A 21,807-nucleotide genomic window follows, 5' to 3' on the forward strand; every position below is an offset into this window, starting at 1 on the left:
ATTTCGTTACTGCCAACTTCTTGGAAAACATATCTTCATCCCATCACTCCATCCATAACCCACGGAATTTTTTTTACCTCTTGATGATTGGTTGCTCCAACAAACGGGCCGCCCCTTTTCAAATTAAGGGGCGTGCCCGTCTTGAAAACAGTGCAGTACGTGTCTTGGTTTGTTGTTGACGGACGATCAATCCTCTTAAGCGGCCCTCCAAACGCACAATGTCGCTGAAAATCGCGGCCACATCGCTTACCCGCACACTCTGGAGCGGAGGAAGCCGAAAACAAAGCCCCAAAGTCAACCATGCGTGCATTGTGACGGTACGCGGCCATGGCGGAACAAAAGCAGCAAGTAGTTGCACCGTCTCCTCCATGGGCTCGAGTGCCGACGTGCAGGCTTGCAGCGAGCCGTCCCGCGAGCCCACCAAGACGGCTGGACAGCGAAGCGAGGGGGCGGCGGGGGCTGGCACGAGGAAACATATGGACAGAAAAACCCACATGTGGGCTCGTTACGCGGATCTGAAGCGGCTGGTTCACGGTCAGTAGAATAACAAAACATATCACTTTTCAATGACACTCGAAAACGCATGGCGACCCCCCAATGAAAACTAAAACCAGAAACCCTCTTATGATTTACAGCTCGTCCTCCAGATTCGTGTTTTCAAAACACGCCAATAATAACAAAACAAGCGATGGGAATAGTATGCCTTTTTTCCCTTGGAAATGATTGTCAAAATGCATGTTACGGTTATTGCGACTAAGGCAGATCCCATTTATTATTACATTTTTTAAAATGTTTATTCCTATTTTATAATATTGACAATCATGTCGTGGAAAATAATAACCTAACTACATTTTTTGGGATTTATGTAGGATTAAAAAAAGTTTAGAATCAAATGTGACATGACAACTGTTTACTAAATGAAAACAAAAAATGTGTATGTTGTTCTAATTCAAATAAAATTAATAAATGAGCTTAATATTATTATTTTTAATTAGTATTATACTTATAGTTTTCCATTATCTAAAGTTTAGAATGTTCCTTGGGGCCATAACATGTGTTAATTATGTGTTATTTTTTTAAATTTAGATTTAGTAACATTTCATTCATTTTAATAATGTATTCATGATGATAAAAAAATATTAAAACAACTATAGATAATAGTTGGTCATTTTTCTAATGATCAAAAATAGGCACTTGTCCTACAGTGTTACGGGTAATAAGTATAAAATAAATATATTGCCAAAGTTAGTCAGTAACATTTCATTCATTTTAATAATGTATTCATAATGATAAAATAATATTAAAACAACTATAAATAATAGTTGGTCATTTTTCTAATGATCAAAAATAGCCACTTGTCCTATAGTGTTACGGGTATTAAGTATAAAATAAATATATTGCCAAAGTTAGTCACTAAAGGGTTAAAGATTTTTATTGTCAACTTTTAAATAGGTGTCAACTTTAGTGAAAGGGTTGCAATACCCAATGTTTTGAATATGTACGCAAGAGAAAACATTGCGATCTAACAAACACCTTTGTAGTGACTAATCAAATCCATCAAGTATGTATTGCACGATTCTTGACAGTATAAAATGGCATTTCGACTCTGACGTGATTGTTGTGGCTCCAGGGAATTGAGGCCAAAAGTGCTGGGTGCAACTCCAGCTGCAAAAGCCACACTATTATATGACTAAGAGTCACCATATGAACTCCATATTTAGCCCTTAAAATAAAAGATTGGCCAATGAAACAAGCTCTGGATATACCATCATAGCAATGAACAAAACATGATCTAGAACACAATCTTGGGATCTCTTTAAAGTGGATGTCATTGATGAAATCAGTCCCAACGTACACATTACGCAACTTCCTGAGCTTTTGCCAGCCTCTCTAAATTATAGTCGGATAGGTCATCTGCAGAAAAAAAACATTGGCTTCCTATTTCCTGCAGAAATCTAAACTTTGTGGTGCCATTAAATGCACATTCCTCCATCTGTCAAAAGAAGAGACTTGCATTGGTACGATTACAATCTATTCATTGAAAATATACACTAAGAAAACATGTAATAAGCTTGTTCCTCATTTTACATAAATTTTAGCTTTGCTACATTTTATTAAATCCAAGTGGTTCTCCTTAATACTGAAAAATATGTTTTTTAACATATTAAGCGGAACAGTGACTTCAATTCAAAAAACTTTATTTGTACGAGTCTAAAGTGTTTACATTTGGAAACATCAGATGTGTCATTTACTGGGTGGTAATTTTATACTTGTGATGGTAATTGTTTTCCTTTTCAACTGTTTTATTTTATTTTTCTTAGCATTTTACATATTTGCCTACAGAATTAATTCCCCCCGGCGCATGCAAGTCCCTCAGCTCGTCGGCCATCTACGCCAACAACGAGGTCAGCTTGGCCGAAGTGGACATTTACGGCTTTGACTATGACTACACACTGGCTCTGTATTCCAATGTGCTCAACACCATGATTTTCAACACGGCGAGGGAATTTCTTATCGAACACTTTAAGGTTAGTGCCAGTTTGGAAATGTTGTTTTGTTAATTTCAGCCCACCAACACGCACAGATTTTAATTTGGTGTTCCTGCTTTCCAGTACCCTGAGGGAATCCTCAAATATGATTATATTCCTAACTTTGCAGCTCGAGGGCTTCATTATGATATCCAAAAGGTATAATAATCTTTCATTACTATAAAAAGCTTTATGTTTTACAAAAGGAGCACCTTCATGTTGAAGTTATTTCTCCTCGCTAGGGTCTGCTGATGAAGATAGATGCCTTTCATTACATTCAACCAGGAACTGTATACAGGTGACCTTATTTGTTGTTACTGTATTGTCAACATGCCAAATGTGTCTCATAAATGACTGTAAAGTTTAAATTTGCCAGTGGCTCATTAATTTCTATAAAAATATTGCTGCCTGGTGAATTTTTTTTTTAATCAGTGAACGTTTGCTTGTGTGTTTTATGATGGCGGTGTAATGGGAATTATCCCATCAAATTTGTGCTGGGCTCCAGTTGGTTGTAGAAAAAACGTCAAGCAGGGCTCCGATAACATTAAGTAAGCCTGGAAATGATATTCTAAAAATAAGAGCAGAGCCTAAACCTGTAGTGTCCATATCCATGACTGAGTTTTTATTTGCCTACAGCAAAATATGAAAATATCGTGGAATATGGCCCCAAAAATGTAATTGCAGAGTAGTCCTCATGAGTCTTATTTCGATTTTTTTGTACTATATATAAATTAGGAAGACTATTCTCTCAAAACCATTTTCTGCCCAGATACTGTACATACATATTAGTGTTGTGCAGTATTACAATATATATATATATCAAGTTTAACAAATGAAAGTTGAAGAATTTCAAAATGGCCCTTTCATCCTTTGATTTTTCTAAAAGTGGCCCTCGAGGAAACAAGTTGGGATATCCCTGTCTTAAACTGGCTTCAATTCTGTCCCAATTTAATTAGAAACACAATTGAAAAAAGCAACAATAACCTGACTTTGTATTGTCAATTTTCATATTTAATAATATTAGAGGCCTGAAGCCCGTACCAGACGAAGAAGTCCTCAAGCTCTATGGGGGAACTTTCCATATCCCCCTGCAGCAGGATAGTGGCTTCTATGGAAAGGTGAATATATATTTTTTTATTTGGTTCCTTGAAAGACGGATGGTATGATTTTTTTGCTCTAAAATTAGCCGTCGTGGGCTCCAGCACCCCCCGTGGCTCTTGTAAGGATAAGCGGTTCAGAAAATAAATGAATGAAAGCCAGTATCCAGTTTTTATCCCAAACTCTTACATGACGAGGATTTAAAAAAATTATCAAACACAACGATGTGTGTCGTGTTCTTACATAAGTAATCGTGTTGCATTTTATAATCAAGTTTTTGCTGCTGCAGTATTGACAATATGCAACCGACCAATCATTTTTTGAGTTTTTAGATCAGGTGATTTTGCACGCTATTTTCGTCATTTGCGCCATTCCCTCCTTAAGAGAAACTCACGTTGATGTAAGGAATGTGAACCCAATATAGTCCCTTTTTAAACCACTTAAGTCAAATAGGTTTTAGCTCAATAGGCCTCTTTTAGCTGAGCAATGATGAATGCTGAGAACAAGTCTTAATTTAGTGTTTCCGACAAATACATTAGACTTATTTATATATATATATATGTCATGCCTTGTTGTTACCAGGGCCCAAAAGTGAAACAGTTCATGGATATCTTCTCTATCCCTGAGATGACTCTCTTGGCCATTGCAAATGATTTCTTCATCAGCAATGATATTGATTATGATCCAGTTCATCTCTCCAAAGATGTCTCAGTAAGTATTTCATTTCTGTTTGGGAATAACTGTTGATTTTTATTCAATGGGGGATGTCTTGTGAGTTTTTTCAAGAGATAGAGCAAAACAGCAAAGCCCATCTTTAATGAGAGATGCTCTAAAATAGGTCATTTGACCTCAAATACAAAACAAAACCTACATTTGTTTTTTAGCTCGACCAATAATACATGTCACTGCAATACCCCTATTGATTTCCTGAAAGTCTATAGGACGAAAGAGGCAAAGGGTAGATAGGGTCAAAGGTGGCATAGATTGTTTTGTCAGAGGACTAACCAATTGTAATTTTCAAGGTTGTTGTTTCTTGGTAATCATTAAGCAATTTTAGTTTGTTTGTAGTTTGTATTTTAACATCGGACGAGCGATCACTACAACCATGCTTCTCAGTTATGTACAGTATGTGTTGCTTACAGTTGAATCATTTTTGATAGGAAATAATACATCTTTTTCTAAAGTCACACTGAAAAAATGGCACTTTTTTCAGTCAAAATGGCAAAATGGCAGTATGTGTTGCTTACAGTTGAATCATTTTTGATAGGAAATAATACATCTTTTTCTAAAGTCACACTGAAAAAATGGCACTTTTTTCAGTGTGCTCTCACTACAACTGTAAACCTTTATATTAGCAAAATAACTGACTATACAACAGTTTTAGAGTGTGTGAAATTGGAAAGTTCCCAGACTGAAAAGAATAGTTCACCATCTTCAAATTTAATCGGCAAATGGGGGAATATAACCTCTAATCTCAAGGCACTACTGATTTCTTCAGTAGTCGGTGTCTTAGCGTCAGCTGATTCAGGTCGGGGTCAATGCCGAGGCTGTTGCGCCTCATGTTTGTCGAGGTCCAATGCTCTTACTGAGAGGTGAAGACAAACAGTGCATTGCTCAGCATGAAGTGCAGCAATCTTCCGTGTGAAAGACACTGGTTCAGCAAAGAATAACAAACTGTTGAATTTGAGTGACAATTGCATCCTGTTGCAGGAAACACTAGTCTTTATTTTTTTAAAAACATTCCAAGTACAGTGGTACCTCGAGATACGAGCTTAATGCGTTCCCGGGACTGAGCTTGTATGTCAATTTATTCGTAAATCAAATAAACTTTTCCTATAGAAATGAACTAAAAACAAATGAATTTGTTTCAACTCTCTGAAAAAACACCAAAAACAGGATATTGGATTGGAAAAACATTTTTATTTGTTCTAATTTGCCATCTATTAACAAAGTAACAAATAACTAGTGGTTTAGTAGTACTATAATGTGTTTAATAGTATTAAAATCTGATGGATTTTGCGAAAGGAAGAGAGAGCGATGGACAGAGAGGTGGGGGAGACTTACCAATTAGATTACGATGCAGACACACTCAAAACTAAGTTCAATCTATCCTTACACTAAACTTAATTCCAATTTTGTTTTGAATTTGTATACCTATCTTTTCTCCCGGGTTGGCTCTATATACCCCGCCTCCAGCCTGACTTTCAGATGCAACCTATCGAGGCTTGTTTGCTTTTGTCTTCCTTTCAAAATATTCCCAAAATGATGCACACAAATGTCCTCACAATAGGATAACGCACGACCACTTGCCCTTGCCCGGGAAGTAGTACTCTTCTCGTATTAGAGAACAAGCTCCGCCATTTGCACTGACTAACGGGGGGCAAAAAACACTGAAAAAAAAGCAATGCTCCGCCCATTGCTCGTAGAGACATGATACAAGGGAGTTGCGACTAGAAAGACAGTGCCCATGATGTTCTTATGAGCAGCCTCTGTTTGCCCGTATATACTAATTTGTCTTGTATCGCAAGATAAATATTTGCTCAACATTTTACCGGTATGTCGAGGTATTACTGTAATGAAAGTTTCTCCCTTTACAGGAAGCAATCGGCATGGTCCACCTAAAGGGCTTCATGTACAAGTGGATTATGCAAGATCTTGGTAAGATTTTTCAATCTGAGGAATGCCATAGTTGTCTGTGACCTGTTCTCTATGTTCCGAAAGACAAGTTCATTCTGAGAGGTGAGGAGACAGATGCCGTTTTGCACAAACTGGTCAATCATGGAAAGAAGCTTTTCCTCATCACCAACAGTCCCTTCAGCTTTGTGTAAGTTTTGTCGCATGTCTTTGTTTTGGGATGGCGACTGTTTGAGGTACACAGTTCTTTGACATGTTTAGGGATAAAGGCATGACACACATGGTGGGAAAAGGATGGAGAGACTTTTTTGACGTCATCATCGTGCAAGCGGACAAACCTCACTTCTTCACTGACTGTGTCAAGTATGTTCATCAATCAAATTCTTTCTTTTCACCTGATGACCGTCTTTTGAGATTAAAACCTCTTTAACACAAGAGATCTGGCTCAGGAAGGCAGGCAAACCGGTTATAAAATAAACACAAGATACATAATGCAGGCAAATTTTCAAGCACAGTTGCTCCATCTTAAAGAGTAAACTTGTTTGTAATTTTGTGCAAAGGTTTGAAACATTAATTCAATGTGTATGTTAACATTTTTGGAGTTTTTGGCCATTTAGAATAATAAGAGAGCAATTACTGTTTCACGCTACATATTTTTGATAGCGGTACTTTGGTTTATTTTAACAATATATAATATTTCAGACCCTTCAGGCGCTTAGATGGAAATGGGGACCTTCGTTGGGAAAAGATCAGCAGTTTAGACAAAGGCCAGATCTACAAACAGGTTTGTATCAAAGTACATGGAGGCCAGTTTCATATGCAGAAATGACATATTCCAAATTCACAGGCCTGTTTGTTTTTATCTGGCAGGGAAATCTTTTCGACTTTCTCCGGCTGACGGGCTGGCGAGGATCCAAGGTTCTTTACTTCGGTGACCATCTTTATAGCGACTTGGCGGTGAGTCTTCAAGCCGGATGCCTCGTGCTGTTCACTGATTCAAAACAGACAACACAGTTAAAAAAAATGTGTGGTAAAACTTTTCTAAACATGGTGAAGCTTAGAGTCTACTGTATTACATTATTCAAAAATTTGCATGGAATGTTTTTTCATGGAAACATCTAGCAAAAGGGTCTTTTTGTAAATAGTACAGTGCTGCCCAAAAGGTATTGCTAAGAGCTTTTGTTCCTTTTTGTCATGAATTCAAAGACTGCTTGGTAACAATTTAACACTGGAGGGCAGTGCTCGGTGTATAGATGTTTTCAACTGTGCTCACTGACTTTGTCATTTGATCCAAGATTGATTCTTTTGTGCCGGCAGGATCTGACGCTCCGACATGGCTGGCGTACGGGCGCTATTGTACCTGAACTGGAGCTAGAAACCAAAGTTGTGAGCACAGAGCGTTACTCTGTCAGCCTCACTTGGCTCCAGGCTCTCACTGGCTTAATGGAAAGATTACAGGTGACATCTTCAAGTCAAGCTTTAAGCCGAGAGTGAGGAAAGCTGTGCGCCGCTGTCTTTTGACTACCGTATTTTCATGACTATAAGGCGCACTTATAAGTCTTACATTTTCTCCAAAATAGACCCTGCGCCTTATAATCAAGTGCGCCTTATATATGGAAAAGACAGAAAACTAAAAACCACCACTGTCGGATATTAAAAAAAACACAAACGCCTGAACTGAAACTATACTGTTAAATATGCAGATGCCATCTTAGTTTACAAAATCTCCCATCATATAGCTCCTCCCCCACTACAAGATTTTATACAAAAAAATCCAAAACATCAACAATGGCTGGCTCTAGAGGTGACTGTGTAATGAGTGCTTCAGACCTGGAAGTTAATAGCAATTACTACTTTTTTATTCCCTAGATGCACCGTGATCCAGAATCTAAACAGGTGCTGGCAGAGTGGCAGAAGGAGCGTGAAGAACTCAGGTGAGTGCCATCACTCCTGCCTTGTTTGGGATACTACAGATGACTTTTATGATCCGTCTTGTTGTTTCCCAGGGTGATGACAAAGAACTTGTTCAACCCTCAGTTCGGCAGCATCTTCCGAACATGCCACAACCCCACGTACTTCTCCAGGCGGCTGTCTCGCTTCTCTGACCTCTACATGGCCTCCCTCAGCTGCCTTTTGAACTACGACCTGTCGTACACCTTCTACCCACGTCGTTCGCCTCTGCAGCATGAGGCGCCGTTGTGGATGGACCAGCTCTGCACTGGCTGCATGAAAACACCCTTTCTGGAGGAGATGGCCCAAATACGATAATCAGGTGCATTTTTTAGCCAATCGGTCGCAATTTGGGTGCAGGATGACAGCATAGAATTGTAGATAGTAATCAGTTGAGCCAAAGATTCAAAAGAGTCATCAGAAGGTACGCTGTGTGAGCTGCTTCAAGTCAATGAGGAAAAAAACAAGAAAAAAAAACAAAGCGCACAATTAGCTTATTTTTTGATTTAGTTGTTATAATGAACTCGTATGTGCAATTCACATTTTCACCTCCAGCAGACTAAATGTTCAAAGGTTTTAGACTTAAGTATAATTTGTATATACGAAGATAAATGCCAATTTTGGTGCGTGTCTAGGCTACACTTTCAAAAAGAAAATTATGCTTTTTAAAATTAGTATATGACTCACAGCGATGGATGTCTATTTCATTTAAACTAGGAAGATGAACCATGAATATTCATCTTTCAATGCCATTGATGGCGCTAGACACCAATATTTATTTGAACTCTGAGGGGCAATTGAGCCAGTCAATGAGTTCAATGAATGAGTTTTAGAAAATATATCGATTTGATATATGGATGAAATAATTATTCAATGCACCACTAAAAGACTACAAAATGAAAGTAGCCTTAACAGTGACAACACATGGTTTAAAAAAAAAGCAAATATTTGTGGACAGTCATTCCATATATATATTCTGCTTAAGAAACCTAGCTTGGCAAAGTTGAAATGTCTTTTTTTATTACATAGTGCAGTTACTTCAATGTAACATTGGCATAACTTAGGTCAAGAAATACAATGGAGACTAGGTAGCACCGTTAAAAAGTGTTCAAAACAAAAACCTACAGTATTATTGTAGATTTTACACCAAGGAGACTGGTACTTAACTCTTTCACCCCTTCTATAGAATCACAAATACAAACTCAAGTTGTTTTTGTTTACTTAGGATGTATATGTATTATGTTGTATGCAAGAACAAATGTATTGAGTCACTATACATATTGAAATTTACCGTAAAATGTATGAATTAAATAGTATGGAGTATTCAAATATTCTGTGAGACCTCAAAGTAATAATCATTGATTTTTGTCTTTCATTATTCTCATATGTATTTAGCATTTAGTGTCAGCCCAAAAATGTAATTTTAATATGCAGGAAAATTATTTTAGGGGAAAAAATGAAGAAAGATTCGTTTAGAATTTGCAATATCTCGCCAAATAATGTTAGGAACAAATCATTATTCAAGATTAATTGAAAATGCACTTGTACTAGTACTTGCTTGGTATATCAACACAGGCAGCAATCAATCCATTTTTTTCATTCATTTTCTGAACTGCTTCCTCCTCACTAAGGACGTGGGGGGTGCTGGAGCCTATCCCAGCTGACTTCGGATCAGAGGCGATGGACACCCTGAATCGGTGGCCAGCCAATTGCAGGGCCCGGGGAGAAGGACAACCATTCACTCTAGGGGCAATTTATAGTGTCCAATCAGACTACCATGTATGTCTTTGGAATGTGGGAGGAAGCCAGACTACCCGAAGAAAGCCAACACAGGCGAGGGAGAACATGCAAACTCCACACAGCTGGACCGACCTGGATTTGAACCCAGGACCTCAGCTGTGAGGCTGACGGTATTTTCACTGAAAAAGAACAACAACCAGTTGACAGTCCTCCAGCCTATGAAAATTATTACATCCCTTTTCCTATACTTAATTCTAGTGTGCAGAATATGGCGTGTTTCGCTTCTCTTGCTTGCCATGAACATAGATAGATAGCATTGACTAACATGCTTTCCTCAACTTCGTCTGATTGGCTACATGGTTGCTAAGCAACGCAGCTTCCACCACCGCTCTCCTCTCCACAACAAACTCATTGACTTCACACAGCACCTCCACGAAGATGGCTCCAAAAGGTATCGTTTTCTGCATCCTCCTACTTCTACTTATGATGTGTGTTCTAATTTGCTCTTGGTAACAAAGCATGAATTGAGCTTCACTGCAGGAATTTTCCTGTAGTTTCAGTGGCAAATTTCCCAAAATAACTTGGCCACATATTATTAATTAACACCGATGTCTCCGCATGAAGTAACTCATCAGTTGCGTGATCTGTTTCTACCACGGAGCACTTGCATCATTGCCACATCGTTTTATATTTATTGACAATATTGCATGACATGAGCGAGCTCGCCATAACCCCTAATGTGCATTTATGGTGCTTGTTAGTTTTGATATTGTATCAATATCATGTTCATACTGGTTTAAAAGCAAAGATGATACTTTAACAGGTCAACTTGGAGACTTTTTGTCCTTCTCCCAGCACATTCTGCTCTCGCTCAATCTTTTACTCCTATTTCTGCCTCTCGCTTTTTCTATTTCTTTGGTCCCAGATGTACGCATCTTACTGATGCCTGCTCTTCTATTATTGAACAGGCCAGGACGATGGAGGTATTCTCTGTTGGCAAAATTATATTTACGGAGGGAACTATTTGTTGATGTTAAAGGAAATATTTGTGTTTTTGCTCAGTTTTAACCTGATTTCCAAGGAGAAGCATGTTAAATTCATTTTTCCTTTTTTTTCTTTTCCAGAACGTATTCATTCATTCATAATTTCCCTCTCAGTTGAATTATTCATGTGCCCCCTAAGAGTAGGATGTCAGGCAAACAAAATTCGAAGCAAGTGGAGCTTCGCTTTGATGCTTTTTCAATGTGTTAGTCCACTTGTCTTTCTTGCATTCTGCCTTTGTAGTACTGCAGTTCATTGAGTTTCATCCTTTCCTCTAAAAAGTATTAAGTAGAGGACAAAAGGACATTTTAGTGTCAACGAAATAAGGTTGCAAATAAATTACTATCTTTGAAGATTCAGTTTCATATAGATGTAATCATGAAAAAAAATAATTTGGTTATTCAATGTGACAATTTTCTTGTCTATTATGCGTAAGTTCAGAATATTTATGGCGTTAAAAGTGCAAACTAAATTTGCTTAAATATGTAAAATACAAATCCCTGTTTTTGTCCTGTAAAGTGTAAAAAAAATAAAAGAGTTAAGAAGAATATAATTTAAGAGGTGTAAGGTAAAAAATGAAAATGTTTCAAACACGACACTGATTTTAACAATAAACAAAAAATATTTTACGCTATTTACACTATTTTCAAAACAATAAACGACTTCAGCCAGTGAATGAAACTCACCAATAAGATTTTGTTGAGATTTAGCTGGTTTGTTCCTTCAGGTTTATTTTTTTAGGATTTATTTTATTTTATTTTTTAACTTTTTATAGCATCACACTACTTACGGTGTGTATCCAGAAGAGAGCGGTGTTGCCACATATTCTCGTGGAGTTGTTGGTCAATATCTTAAAACCTGTTTAGAGAAAGGGTATTTCATTTATATTTTTAAATGAATGTTCATTCAAACCCAAGTGCATTTTTTTTTATTGTGAATTCACTTAAATTGAGCTTGTAATACTGAAAAATGATTCATAAGGACCAATGTGGTAATTTAGAACGTTAAAATGTCAAATGTATCGCTTTAAACTTGATAACTTGTCACAATAATATCAAATTTACCATATTAAACTTGGTAGGGTATTAACTTAAAAGGCTAAATGCATGAAAATATGTTTCTCATCATCTCAATGTAAAAAAAAAACATTTAAGTTACAAGGCTTGGCATAGAACGTATCAAATTCCCATCTCAAGGCAGCTCTTGTGAAGTAGATTCCTGCAAAACCTTAAGTACTTCCCACCACAGTGGATTCGCCCTCACGTGTTTATGTGTTTTTGGGAAGGATTCAGAAATGCCTCTGCAAACAAATCACCTCTTCAACAACCATATTTTTTTGCGCCTAGCTAGAGAAAGTAATTGGAAAAGAGGGGTCATCTCCACACCCAAGTTAGCAACTAACACAAAAAGATCAAACATTTTTAATTTTTAAAAGATCAAGCAGTTCGATTCTGTCCTAAATGTTATTTTTCAAACTAATGGCACACTGATGGCTTCAAGCAGCCTAAGGCGAGAGATGAGGCCTCACTTCTTTGGTCCTCCTGCAAAGCACAATTGCCCTTTGAATGCATGTGCATTTATATTTGGACGGCACCTCTTCCTCTGCAAAGTCTCCAAATATCCGCTTCTATGTGCGCTCCTTGTTCACTCAAGTATCCGCTAAATATTTAGAAAGTATGCAACAGCTATGGGCAGTGTTCTCTTTGCCATAGTGCATAAATCTTGAAGAAAAAGCAGCTTCCTTCTCTCACTTTTTAGTGAAGTGGATGGCTATATAAATGTTGACAGAAAAAAACAACCATTTTCACTTGGTAATTATGTTACCTAATTATGTTAATTATATATGCTGTTGACTACTTATTTATACATCACCTATTTGTTGCTCATTTATTTATTGATATTTTATTGAGGATTTATTTGTTTAGTGGTTTGTTGTTGTTATTTGTGCATTTTGGGGTGAAACTTCAAATCTCATTATATTTGAATACTGACAACATAAGCATTCAATTCAATTAATTTGTCAAACAAGAACATTTCAATTATTACAAAACATATTGTATTCTATTTTTAATTACTATAAACAAATGTATAAATAGCCCTGTGATTGTCTGGCCAGCAATTGAGGGTGTGCTTTGCCCCTGGCCTGAAGTCAGCTGGGATGGGCTCCAGCACCCCCCGTGACCCTAGTGCGAATAAAGTGGTTCAGAAAATGAGATGAGAGATGTATAAATAAATACCATGCTAATAAAAGATCAGTAATTACATTTAAATGAATATAACCAAAATATACACATTGTTACAGCTCATAGTATTTAACGTATCACATACATGCTGGTGATTAAACGTCCAATTCATTTAAACTGGGAAGAGAGGCTGTGAATGATAAAAAAAAAAAAAACGAACCTCCATTCAACCTCCATTCTCATGCATGGAAAAAGTAGTTTGAAATGCCTTCATTTAATGCAGATGTTGTTTAGGAAATCACAAAATCACAAGAATGAACAAAGGCACTGCTATATATACTCACTGGCATTGTCAACAGACAGCAGTCTATGTATGAAGCCGGTGTGTGTCAGAGAGGAAGAGGCGTGGCCTATTGTTGCCCCGCCCACCTAATCCACACGCGATCCCCGTAAGTGACAGGGTTCCATTCAGTTCTCCCTGTCGCGTGTCAGCAGGTATGCCGCAGAGAAAGAGGAGTTTTACTTTTGGAGCTTATGGAGGGTAAGCTAGCAAGAGTTAATGCTCTTTTTTTTATCCAATCAAGCTACGACGAGAACATCACGCGTGTGATAGCTAAAGCGCGTTCGGGAATCCCGGTTTGATGACTTTGCACATTCTTCTCTCCATGTTTGTGGCTCCATCTTTGGACTGCCATCGTGTTTAGGATGCTCATGCCTAGTTGAATTAAGCCCAGTTCTGGTGCCCCTTTTTACACTTGCATATCATTTATTTTAGGCATTAGGGCCCTCCTGAACAAAATGGATTGATTGGATTTGTAGTCATATCAATGACAAATAGTCTTCCCAGTTTAGATGGATTGGATGCCAATCGCTGTCAGTTTCATGCAATAAGTTAAAAAATATGACCAAAAAAATCTTTGGTGTTACTCGGGGCTCTTTTTTTAAATCTAATTTATAGTCATATTATATTCTTTCATAAATATTAGGTTATAGGAATAATTCAAAAATACAATGTACAATGCAATATTGAGTATTCATTTTTTTAAAAATATATCATTTCCAATATATAAGTGTCAGTGATCGAGTAGTTAGCATGTCGGCCTCACAGTTCTGGGGGCGAGGGTTTGATTTCCATGTGGGTCCTCACTGTGTGGAGTTTGCATGTTGTCATCTGGGCTTGCATTGGTTTTCTCTGGGCACTCTAGTTTCCTCACACATCCCAAAAACATGCAGGGTAGGCTGGTTGAACATTCTAAATTGCCCTTCGGTATGAGTGTGAGTGTGAATGGTTGTTCGTCTCCTCGCCCCGCAATTGGCTAGTTAGTTAGCTGGGATTGGCTCCGGAAACCCCTGCTACCCCTCTGAGGATATGGTGTTCAGAAAATGAATGAATATTTAAGTTTCTATGACTACAAATATAAAGTTTAAAGGTCCCTAATGTCAACTATTTAGTAGCTTTCCACTGGTGTGATACTTGTCCTGAAAGGGTCAATATGGTGTGAAATTAAATTTTACGAATGACATTGCTTGCCAGCAATGCATGCATGCATGCATGTGTGTGTGTGTGTGTGTGTGTGTGTGTGTGTGTGTAGGAAGTATGTATTTGTTCAGTAGATGTGTGAAGGTCCATTTCCCCCATGATGGAGGAGTGCTGTATTGTCAGTATCCAATGAAAAATATCAACAAATTTGTTTACTCATTCATTTTGCATTCTTTACCTTCTATTTTAATGTTTTAAAAAATCAGTATTTAATAATCCTATAGTGTAACAATTAAATGAATGAATAATTGTGTTGAGTGCAAACGCTGGTGATAAACAAAAAATGTCATGTGAAAATCTGTCATATTTCTTCTTGCAATTTGAAATTGGGAATCAAAAATAGTATTATTATTATTAGACTATATTCTTTTTACATTCACAAAACTAATCTGTAACGAGAAACCTGTTTCTGGTGTTTGCCATGGCCATCTGTGGGCAGTAAAAATTAGCAGTTAATTCCTTAGTAAATTGCTGAGATTGTTTTCATTCTTCACGCCGGATAAAGAATTTATGCTTTGGAAGATAGTTTTAGGTTTGTGATATTACCACCAACACTAGTTGCTTATATAATAGTTTGTATTTATTTCATTTCCCGTTCAAAATTGAATTATTGAATAATGATTCAATAGGATTCTTTTTTTTCAGCAAAATGAATCCTAATTTCTAACAGATGTTGACTTCAATAAACCTGTTAGACATTAGTCCGAGTTAGGGATGATCCATTCTTTCATTCATTCATTTTAAACCCTGAATTGGTTGAGACAAACAGACATTGACGCTCACACTGATACCTAAGGAAAATTTAGCTGTCTGGCCTTAATTGAATTCACCAGCCTACCATGCATGGTTTTGATGACCAAACCAAATTTTATTCGATTTAGAAGTCTTCCAGTCTGGTCACGACCTTGCCCAATGACGACGTACTGTGTATTTACAGTGTTGGTTATCCCATTGTGAATGCTGTGGTGGGGAAGAAAAAGCTAAACAGACCTGAAAAGAGCTCAATGCTCATTCAAATTTGACTGCAAAAATGTCACCTCCATTTATTTCAACCCACTTGTAAATCTCAAAATAAATCGTTTTTAACTTTCAATCATATAAATATTTCAACCCATTCACAATTTTTATAATTCACCTTTCAAGATAGTTAACTCTTTTCATCATTGTTATTTATGTACTGTAGTTATTGCAAAACAGGACTGAAAGAGGGAGATAAACAAGACAAGACGATTCCATTCGCAGCCAACCAGACCGGCTCCTCTCATCTATTATAAATATCTTAATTCAGTACCATTGACGGGCATCGGCCACCCATCTATTTCAACCGGGTCTATTGCCGCCAATGGAAGGGAATGTGGTAAAGGACATTTGCACCATTTACAAAAACAGAGCTTGAGATTTATTGTCCTTTTTAGATTTCTGTATGTTCAGACCACAATGCGCTCACCCTCATTGGACTAAAAATGGGATCCCGAACAAGTGTGGCGTACAAGGGCAGGGAGGATATTTGTTTTTTTCTTTCTTTGTTTTACTTGTCTGAGAAAAGATGATTTGACTGTAAGTTGGGGATACTTGAGGACAGGAAGGCATTCAAGTGAATTTTCAAGGGCAGAGGCAAAACAAACACTAGATGAAGGCCGACCGGGGGGCTCTTCAGCGCCTACCCAGGCAGTCCTCCTCACATATTTGACATTTTGCGAGCCATCTGCCTGCGGAGAGACATTGGGCAACATTCAGTCATAGTGGCATCTTACTTTTTATACTGGTTAATTGCAGCCATTTGATTACACAGCCATCCTTTTGTGTTTGTACAGCGTCATCAGGAAACACGAGACAAAATAAAATGCTTTAATATCAAAAAGTTATTTTCAGATTTTGAAAAGCGCTCTTTAGCATGGCCAGGATGGCAGCAGCTGCTTAAATGCTTTGTGATGCGTACCATAACGAATGAAGGCACCTTATCAATTGTGACCCGCTAATGTGATCAATGCTGCCTGGATGGCCGCATGACAAATTTGTTTGTTGTCAATCTGCTGATGGATGGCTGTTGGACATGTGTGTGCACATTTGCATACTGTACTAGAACTTGTAGTGGAGCTAAATGGGAACACTCAGCTATTTGACACCCACGCCTGTCAAAAGGCTCATTCATTCTCCTGTATAGTTTTGGCCCGTTTTCATCCTCTGCTCTGATAGTGTCAAAGTTCCAATCTCGTGCATTTTCAATCACAAATTTACAAATTATTTGTTAGTTGTTTGGATATCCATTTGAATATGTCACCGAGATATTAATAGTTTTTCCTGCATTCTCTGGAAATTGACAGTAATACTTGGAAGCTTAAAAATGTGATTGGTTACAAAAAAATCAGCAATTATATCAAAAGCAAATTTAAAATGTGCAACAAATGAAGCCCTTGTAATGCACTAAAACCTAAAAAAAAATGCCATGCAGTGCATTTTTGCTATTTAGGCCTGTCATGACACAGTTTTAAGTTTCTCAAATATGTGCTGTAGACACTCAAAGGGTTAATTCATTCATTCGCACCGTTTATCCTTGCCAGGGTCGCAAGGGTGCTGGAGCCTATCCCAGCTAACTTCAAACAAAAGACGGACATCACTCCAATCTGATCACCAGTAGGTGTAGGGCACACGTACAGACCAACAATCGTTCACACTCACAATCTCACCGACACCAAGTGGGAATCAATCCCAAGCTGCTTGCAACCAAGTCAGGTGAATGAAGCAGTACACCAACGGTTGGCTATTCCCAATGTTAGTTGCGATGAAAACTGCCAATCAACAATGAGAAAAATGTAACCTTGATGACATGATATAACAGCTTCACATTTCTGAGCATTCTCACAGTTGTGAGAAATGTGAAACAAGATATCGAGTAACTGTTAAAAAAATGATTTAGCCAAGCATGTGTGTTGTCTCACGCAGATTACGTTTGGAGCACTTCTAAAATTTCACGTTAGAATGTTGCCTCAGCTGACTGCAAGATGAACAACAAAATGTTTAGCTTTAAGCTGGATTTATTCGGGGCGAGTTCCCCAAGCTTGCCTGGTGACCTAATTGCAAGGGGCCGTGTTGCTGGCTTGATTACGCCACACATTTTAGATGTGGACCACAAAAGAGAGCATGGAAAGTTTGCTCTTACATTAAATTCCACGTATAATGCTTTGTAGCGACAGTTTGAACACTCCCTGTGATAGGCTGAATGGTAAATATCCATACATATACAAATATTTAAATATATATATATATATATATATATATATATATATATATATATATATATATATATATATATATATATATATATATATATATATATATATATATATATATATATATATATACATATATACATATATACATATATACATATATACATATATACATATATACATATATACATATATACATATATACATATATACATATATACATATATACATATATACATATATACATATATACATATATACATATATACATATATACATATATACATATATACATATATACATATATACATATATACATATATACATATATACATATATACATATATACATATATACATATATACATATATATATATATATATATATATACATGTGTGTATATATTCATGAATATATGTATGTGTACATATATACATGTATATACATATATACATGTACGTGTGTATATATACATGTACGTGTGTATATATACATGTACGTGTGTATATATATATACATGTACGTGTGTATATATACATGTACGTGTGTATATATACATGTACGTGTGTATATATACATGTACGTGTGTATATATATACATGTGCGTGTGTATATATATACATGTACGTGTGTATATATATATACATGTACGTGTGTATATATACATGTACGTGTGTATATATACATGTACGTGTGTATATATACATGTACGTGTGTATATATACATGTGCGTGTGTGTATATACATGTACGTGTGTGTATATATATACATGTACGTGTGTGTATATATATATACATGTACGTGTGTATATATACATGTACGTGTGTATATATACATGTACGTGTGTATATATACATGTACGTGTGTATATATACATGTACGTGTGTATATATACATGTACGTGTGTATATATACATGTACGTGTGTATATATACATGTACGTGTGTATATATACATGTACGTGTGTATATATACATGTACGTGTGTATATATACATGTACGTGTGTATATATGTATATGCATGTGTATATATGTATAATGTTGGTGTTTTTTTTCTTGAGTTGCGCTCTTTGCAAGAAAAATAATGATACATTTTAGCTGAATAAACTTTTTCCAAAGCCAGTCATAATATTTAAAGTCAATTTGAACAAAGGTTGTAACTACATGTGATGATGTTGAAAAACAACAAAAATTGGATTTTGTCAAGCTCTCCAAAAACAAAAAGATATTTCTGATCTGATTATAGTTGAAACACAGTAACCTCTCTGGCTACCTGCCCATTCAATTCTTTTTAAATGGACTGTTCATCGATGGCCTTGGTCACCTGATGGCGCAGTGGTTCTTTCACTTGACTTTGGTGATGACAGAGTGGGTTCGATTCTCATTCGGTGGGCGTGTGATTGTGAGTGCGAACATTTGTCTGCCTCTATGAAGACCCTATCAATGACTGGCAATCACTATAGTCTCGAGGTCAGCTGGGCTAGGCTCCAGCACCCCATGACCTTAACCAGAATAAGCACAGTTGCGAATGAAAAATTCTTCTTCACTAGCCCTTCCAGTTCAAATGGATTGGAAGTTTATCACCACACGAGAAGTCAGAAATAGAACAAAAAGCAATATTTCTTTCAAATATTGTCGCCCCCCCTCCTCACTTAACACAAACAAACCAGTTCATCAAGTCCATCAACTTTTTTTTCTTCCTCAAGCTAACAGCAGGCTAATGCACACTGCTTGCACTGTACAAATACGCCACATGAAGCACACGCGCATTTTTTCTAACCTACTTTTGTCCATCGGTGCACATCGGACAGACTCGTCTTTGTTTCTTTCAAGCCTTTTTCTCTATGTTTGTTTGTTACTGCAGCATACATTATACAACAGTGTAAGGAAACAACAAAGAATAGTGGTGCCTAAGTGAGTTCCCCAATTTAATACATTACTGTCCTTACTCTCATTTGGATGTCCTAAACTAAGTCCGTTATGAGCTACAGTTACTAAAACAAACAACTGAAACAAATATGAGATTTTTTTTTTACCAGGAGGGCCTTTGACAAGAATAAAATGAGAAAAACAGTTATGACAAATCCAGAAAAATGAAGGGACGCATTTCCCTAGAAAGTGTGTACATTCTTTTATTTAGTGTTGGAGATTAAAAAAAAAGCTTTGCCATTTTACCAAATAATGACTTCTACCCTTTTTTGCATGATTTTCCTTTTTGCTATTGCAACATCTGGCTTTAATGTCCACTCAAATTCAGTCAAAATAATTTATCCCTTCAGCTATCTGAGGTTCACGTTGCTTTCTCATCATATATTTCATAGATTTTGTATTAAAAGTAAAAAAGTTCTGCTCTTGTGCACTTCCTACTTCGTACCTTTCACTCTTTGAACTGCGGATCCTACGTATGTCTAATGTTTGAGCATTTCGAATGAAAATATATTTTATCGGCTCATGAAGAAATGTTGACACACCCGCCCGGCTCAATTCAATTGACGAGAATGCCAAGAAAGTTAATCAGCACAGTGAGATTCTGATGTTATCCTCTAGAAAATGCTGGGCTGAACCCTTCCAGGCACTCCAAGTATCTTGGCAACAAAGAAAACGTCAAGTCATGTGTGTGTGCGTGTGTGTGTCTGCTGGAACTCCGATGAATCAACAGAATTGAAAAGCATTATACGTACAAGTCGGCGATTCTTAAAGTGTGGTACCCTCTAGTGGTAAATAACTAAATAACTACAATATATTACTGAAATGCACTGTGCAATCCTTTTTAAAAAAAAAACTTTATCACATTTGTCAGATGGGCTTGACTTTAATTCATTTTTTAAAGCAATAAACATTTGTAGTAGTGCAATTTAATGCGATTCATCTCTTGTAATGTAATCATTTTGGATGTTTCCCATTTTCAGTAAGAAATCACTATTTCATGCATTCGCCTCCTTCATATCGTGTCCAAAAATGAAATGCTGCTCTAGCTAAAAAAAAAAAGTGAAAACTCAAAAGCTTTTCTTTCAGAAGCTTTTGTTTCCACCCAACATTCATACGAATGACTCCATGTGAACTCCTGCTGACCCACGTGGTGGAAAGCAGTCATGCATCCCTGTCGTCCGGCTCAGCAGCAAAACAATGTTAATGCAATTGTACGCCAGGAATATTTGTGCAATGCCGTGTGAGTCTTGGCAGACTCAAAATTCCGTGTTCCACGTGTTTGCAGCGTAAGCGAGCTTAGGTGCGAATCAATGAAGAGTCCAATAGTGTATGTAATGCTTGATAACTGTTCAAATCTGGTTTAGTGTATCATTAGTTTTCTTATATTGTCTTGTGTTGTACTTTGTTTGTAAAAAAAAAAGTCCACTGTGTCCTTTAAGTCAAAAATGAAAGTAAAAGCCAAATTAATTATTGTAGTTGCAAAAAGAAACTAAACTAAATGAAGTAAATAATGTCCAAAGAAAATGATTCTTCTAGATTCTTTCACTCTGCCAAGATTACTGCTTATCATCAGTTAGATCAATTTATACGTGAATAACTTGAAAATGACTTCCTCACGAATTGTTGTTGTTCTAAAAACGTTTGACCTTTAGTGAATGTCAAGCAAAATAAAAATAAAAATCTTGCTTCAAGGGGAAGCTCGGCGGTTGAGTGGTTAGTACGTCGGCCTCTCTCTCAGTGGGGGACCTAGGTTCAGATCCAGGTCGGTCCACCTGTGTGGAGTTTGCATGTTCTACCTGGGCCTGAGTGGGTTTTCTCCAGGTACTCCGGTTTCCTCCCACATTCCAAAGACATGCATTCTAGGCTGATTGGACACTAGATTGCCCCTAGGAATGAGTGTGAGAGTGAATGGTTGTTTGTCTTCTTGTGTCCTG

The 21,807-nt window shown here is 37.0% G+C and overlaps 2 protein-coding genes across 5 annotated transcripts in view; both read left to right on the plus strand.

The window, feature by feature from the left end:
* The first annotated feature begins 142 nt into the window (after positions 1-142).
* On the plus strand, positions 143-9,539 carry nt5dc2 (5'-nucleotidase domain containing 2). The gene is made up of 14 exons (XM_077738408.1): positions 143-534; positions 2,344-2,528; positions 2,613-2,687; positions 2,771-2,826; positions 3,553-3,646; positions 4,209-4,337; positions 6,224-6,284; positions 6,348-6,450; positions 6,522-6,623; positions 6,963-7,044; positions 7,131-7,217; positions 7,578-7,718; positions 8,130-8,194; positions 8,267-9,539. The coding sequence occupies exons 1-14, from the start codon at positions 219-221 to the stop codon at positions 8,526-8,528; spliced, it is 1,758 nt and encodes a 585-aa protein (XP_077594534.1). The 5' UTR covers positions 143-218; the 3' UTR covers positions 8,529-9,539.
* A 620-nt stretch (positions 9,540-10,159) lies between these two features.
* Positions 10,160-21,807, plus strand: part of rap1gapa (RAP1 GTPase activating protein a) — a 44,491-nt gene continuing 32,843 nt past the window's right edge. For 2 of the 4 annotated variants that reach the window (XM_077732770.1, XM_077734237.1), the window contains exon 1: positions 13,595-13,715. In XM_077732770.1, coding sequence (XP_077588896.1) covers positions 13,672-13,715 — 44 coding nt within the window. In that variant the 5' untranslated portion in view covers positions 13,595-13,671. Of the gene's footprint in view, positions 10,402-13,594; positions 13,716-21,807 lie in introns of those variants that run through there. The other 2 variants (XM_077730448.1, XM_077732028.1) reach the window with 2 other exon arrangements.

Source organism: Stigmatopora nigra, chromosome 1 (genome assembly GCF_051989575.1).
Source record: "Stigmatopora nigra isolate UIUO_SnigA chromosome 1, RoL_Snig_1.1, whole genome shotgun sequence".
Taxonomy (NCBI): domain Eukaryota; kingdom Metazoa; phylum Chordata; class Actinopteri; order Syngnathiformes; family Syngnathidae; genus Stigmatopora; species Stigmatopora nigra.

What these genes read in the sequence shown, in the direction of transcription:
- nt5dc2 (XM_077738408.1), top strand. Translation starts at nt 219, where the DNA reads ATGTCGCTGAAAATCGCGGCCACATCGCTTACCCGCACACTCTGGAGC. An exon ending in AACAGTCCCTTCAGCTTTGT is followed by an intron (nt 6,451 to 6,521) that starts GTAAGTTTTGTC and finishes TGACATGTTTAG; the next exon opens with GGATAAAGGCATGACACACA. An exon ending in TTCTTCACTGACTGTGTCAA is followed by an intron (nt 6,624 to 6,962) that starts GTATGTTCATCA and finishes ATAATATTTCAG; the next exon opens with ACCCTTCAGGCGCTTAGATG.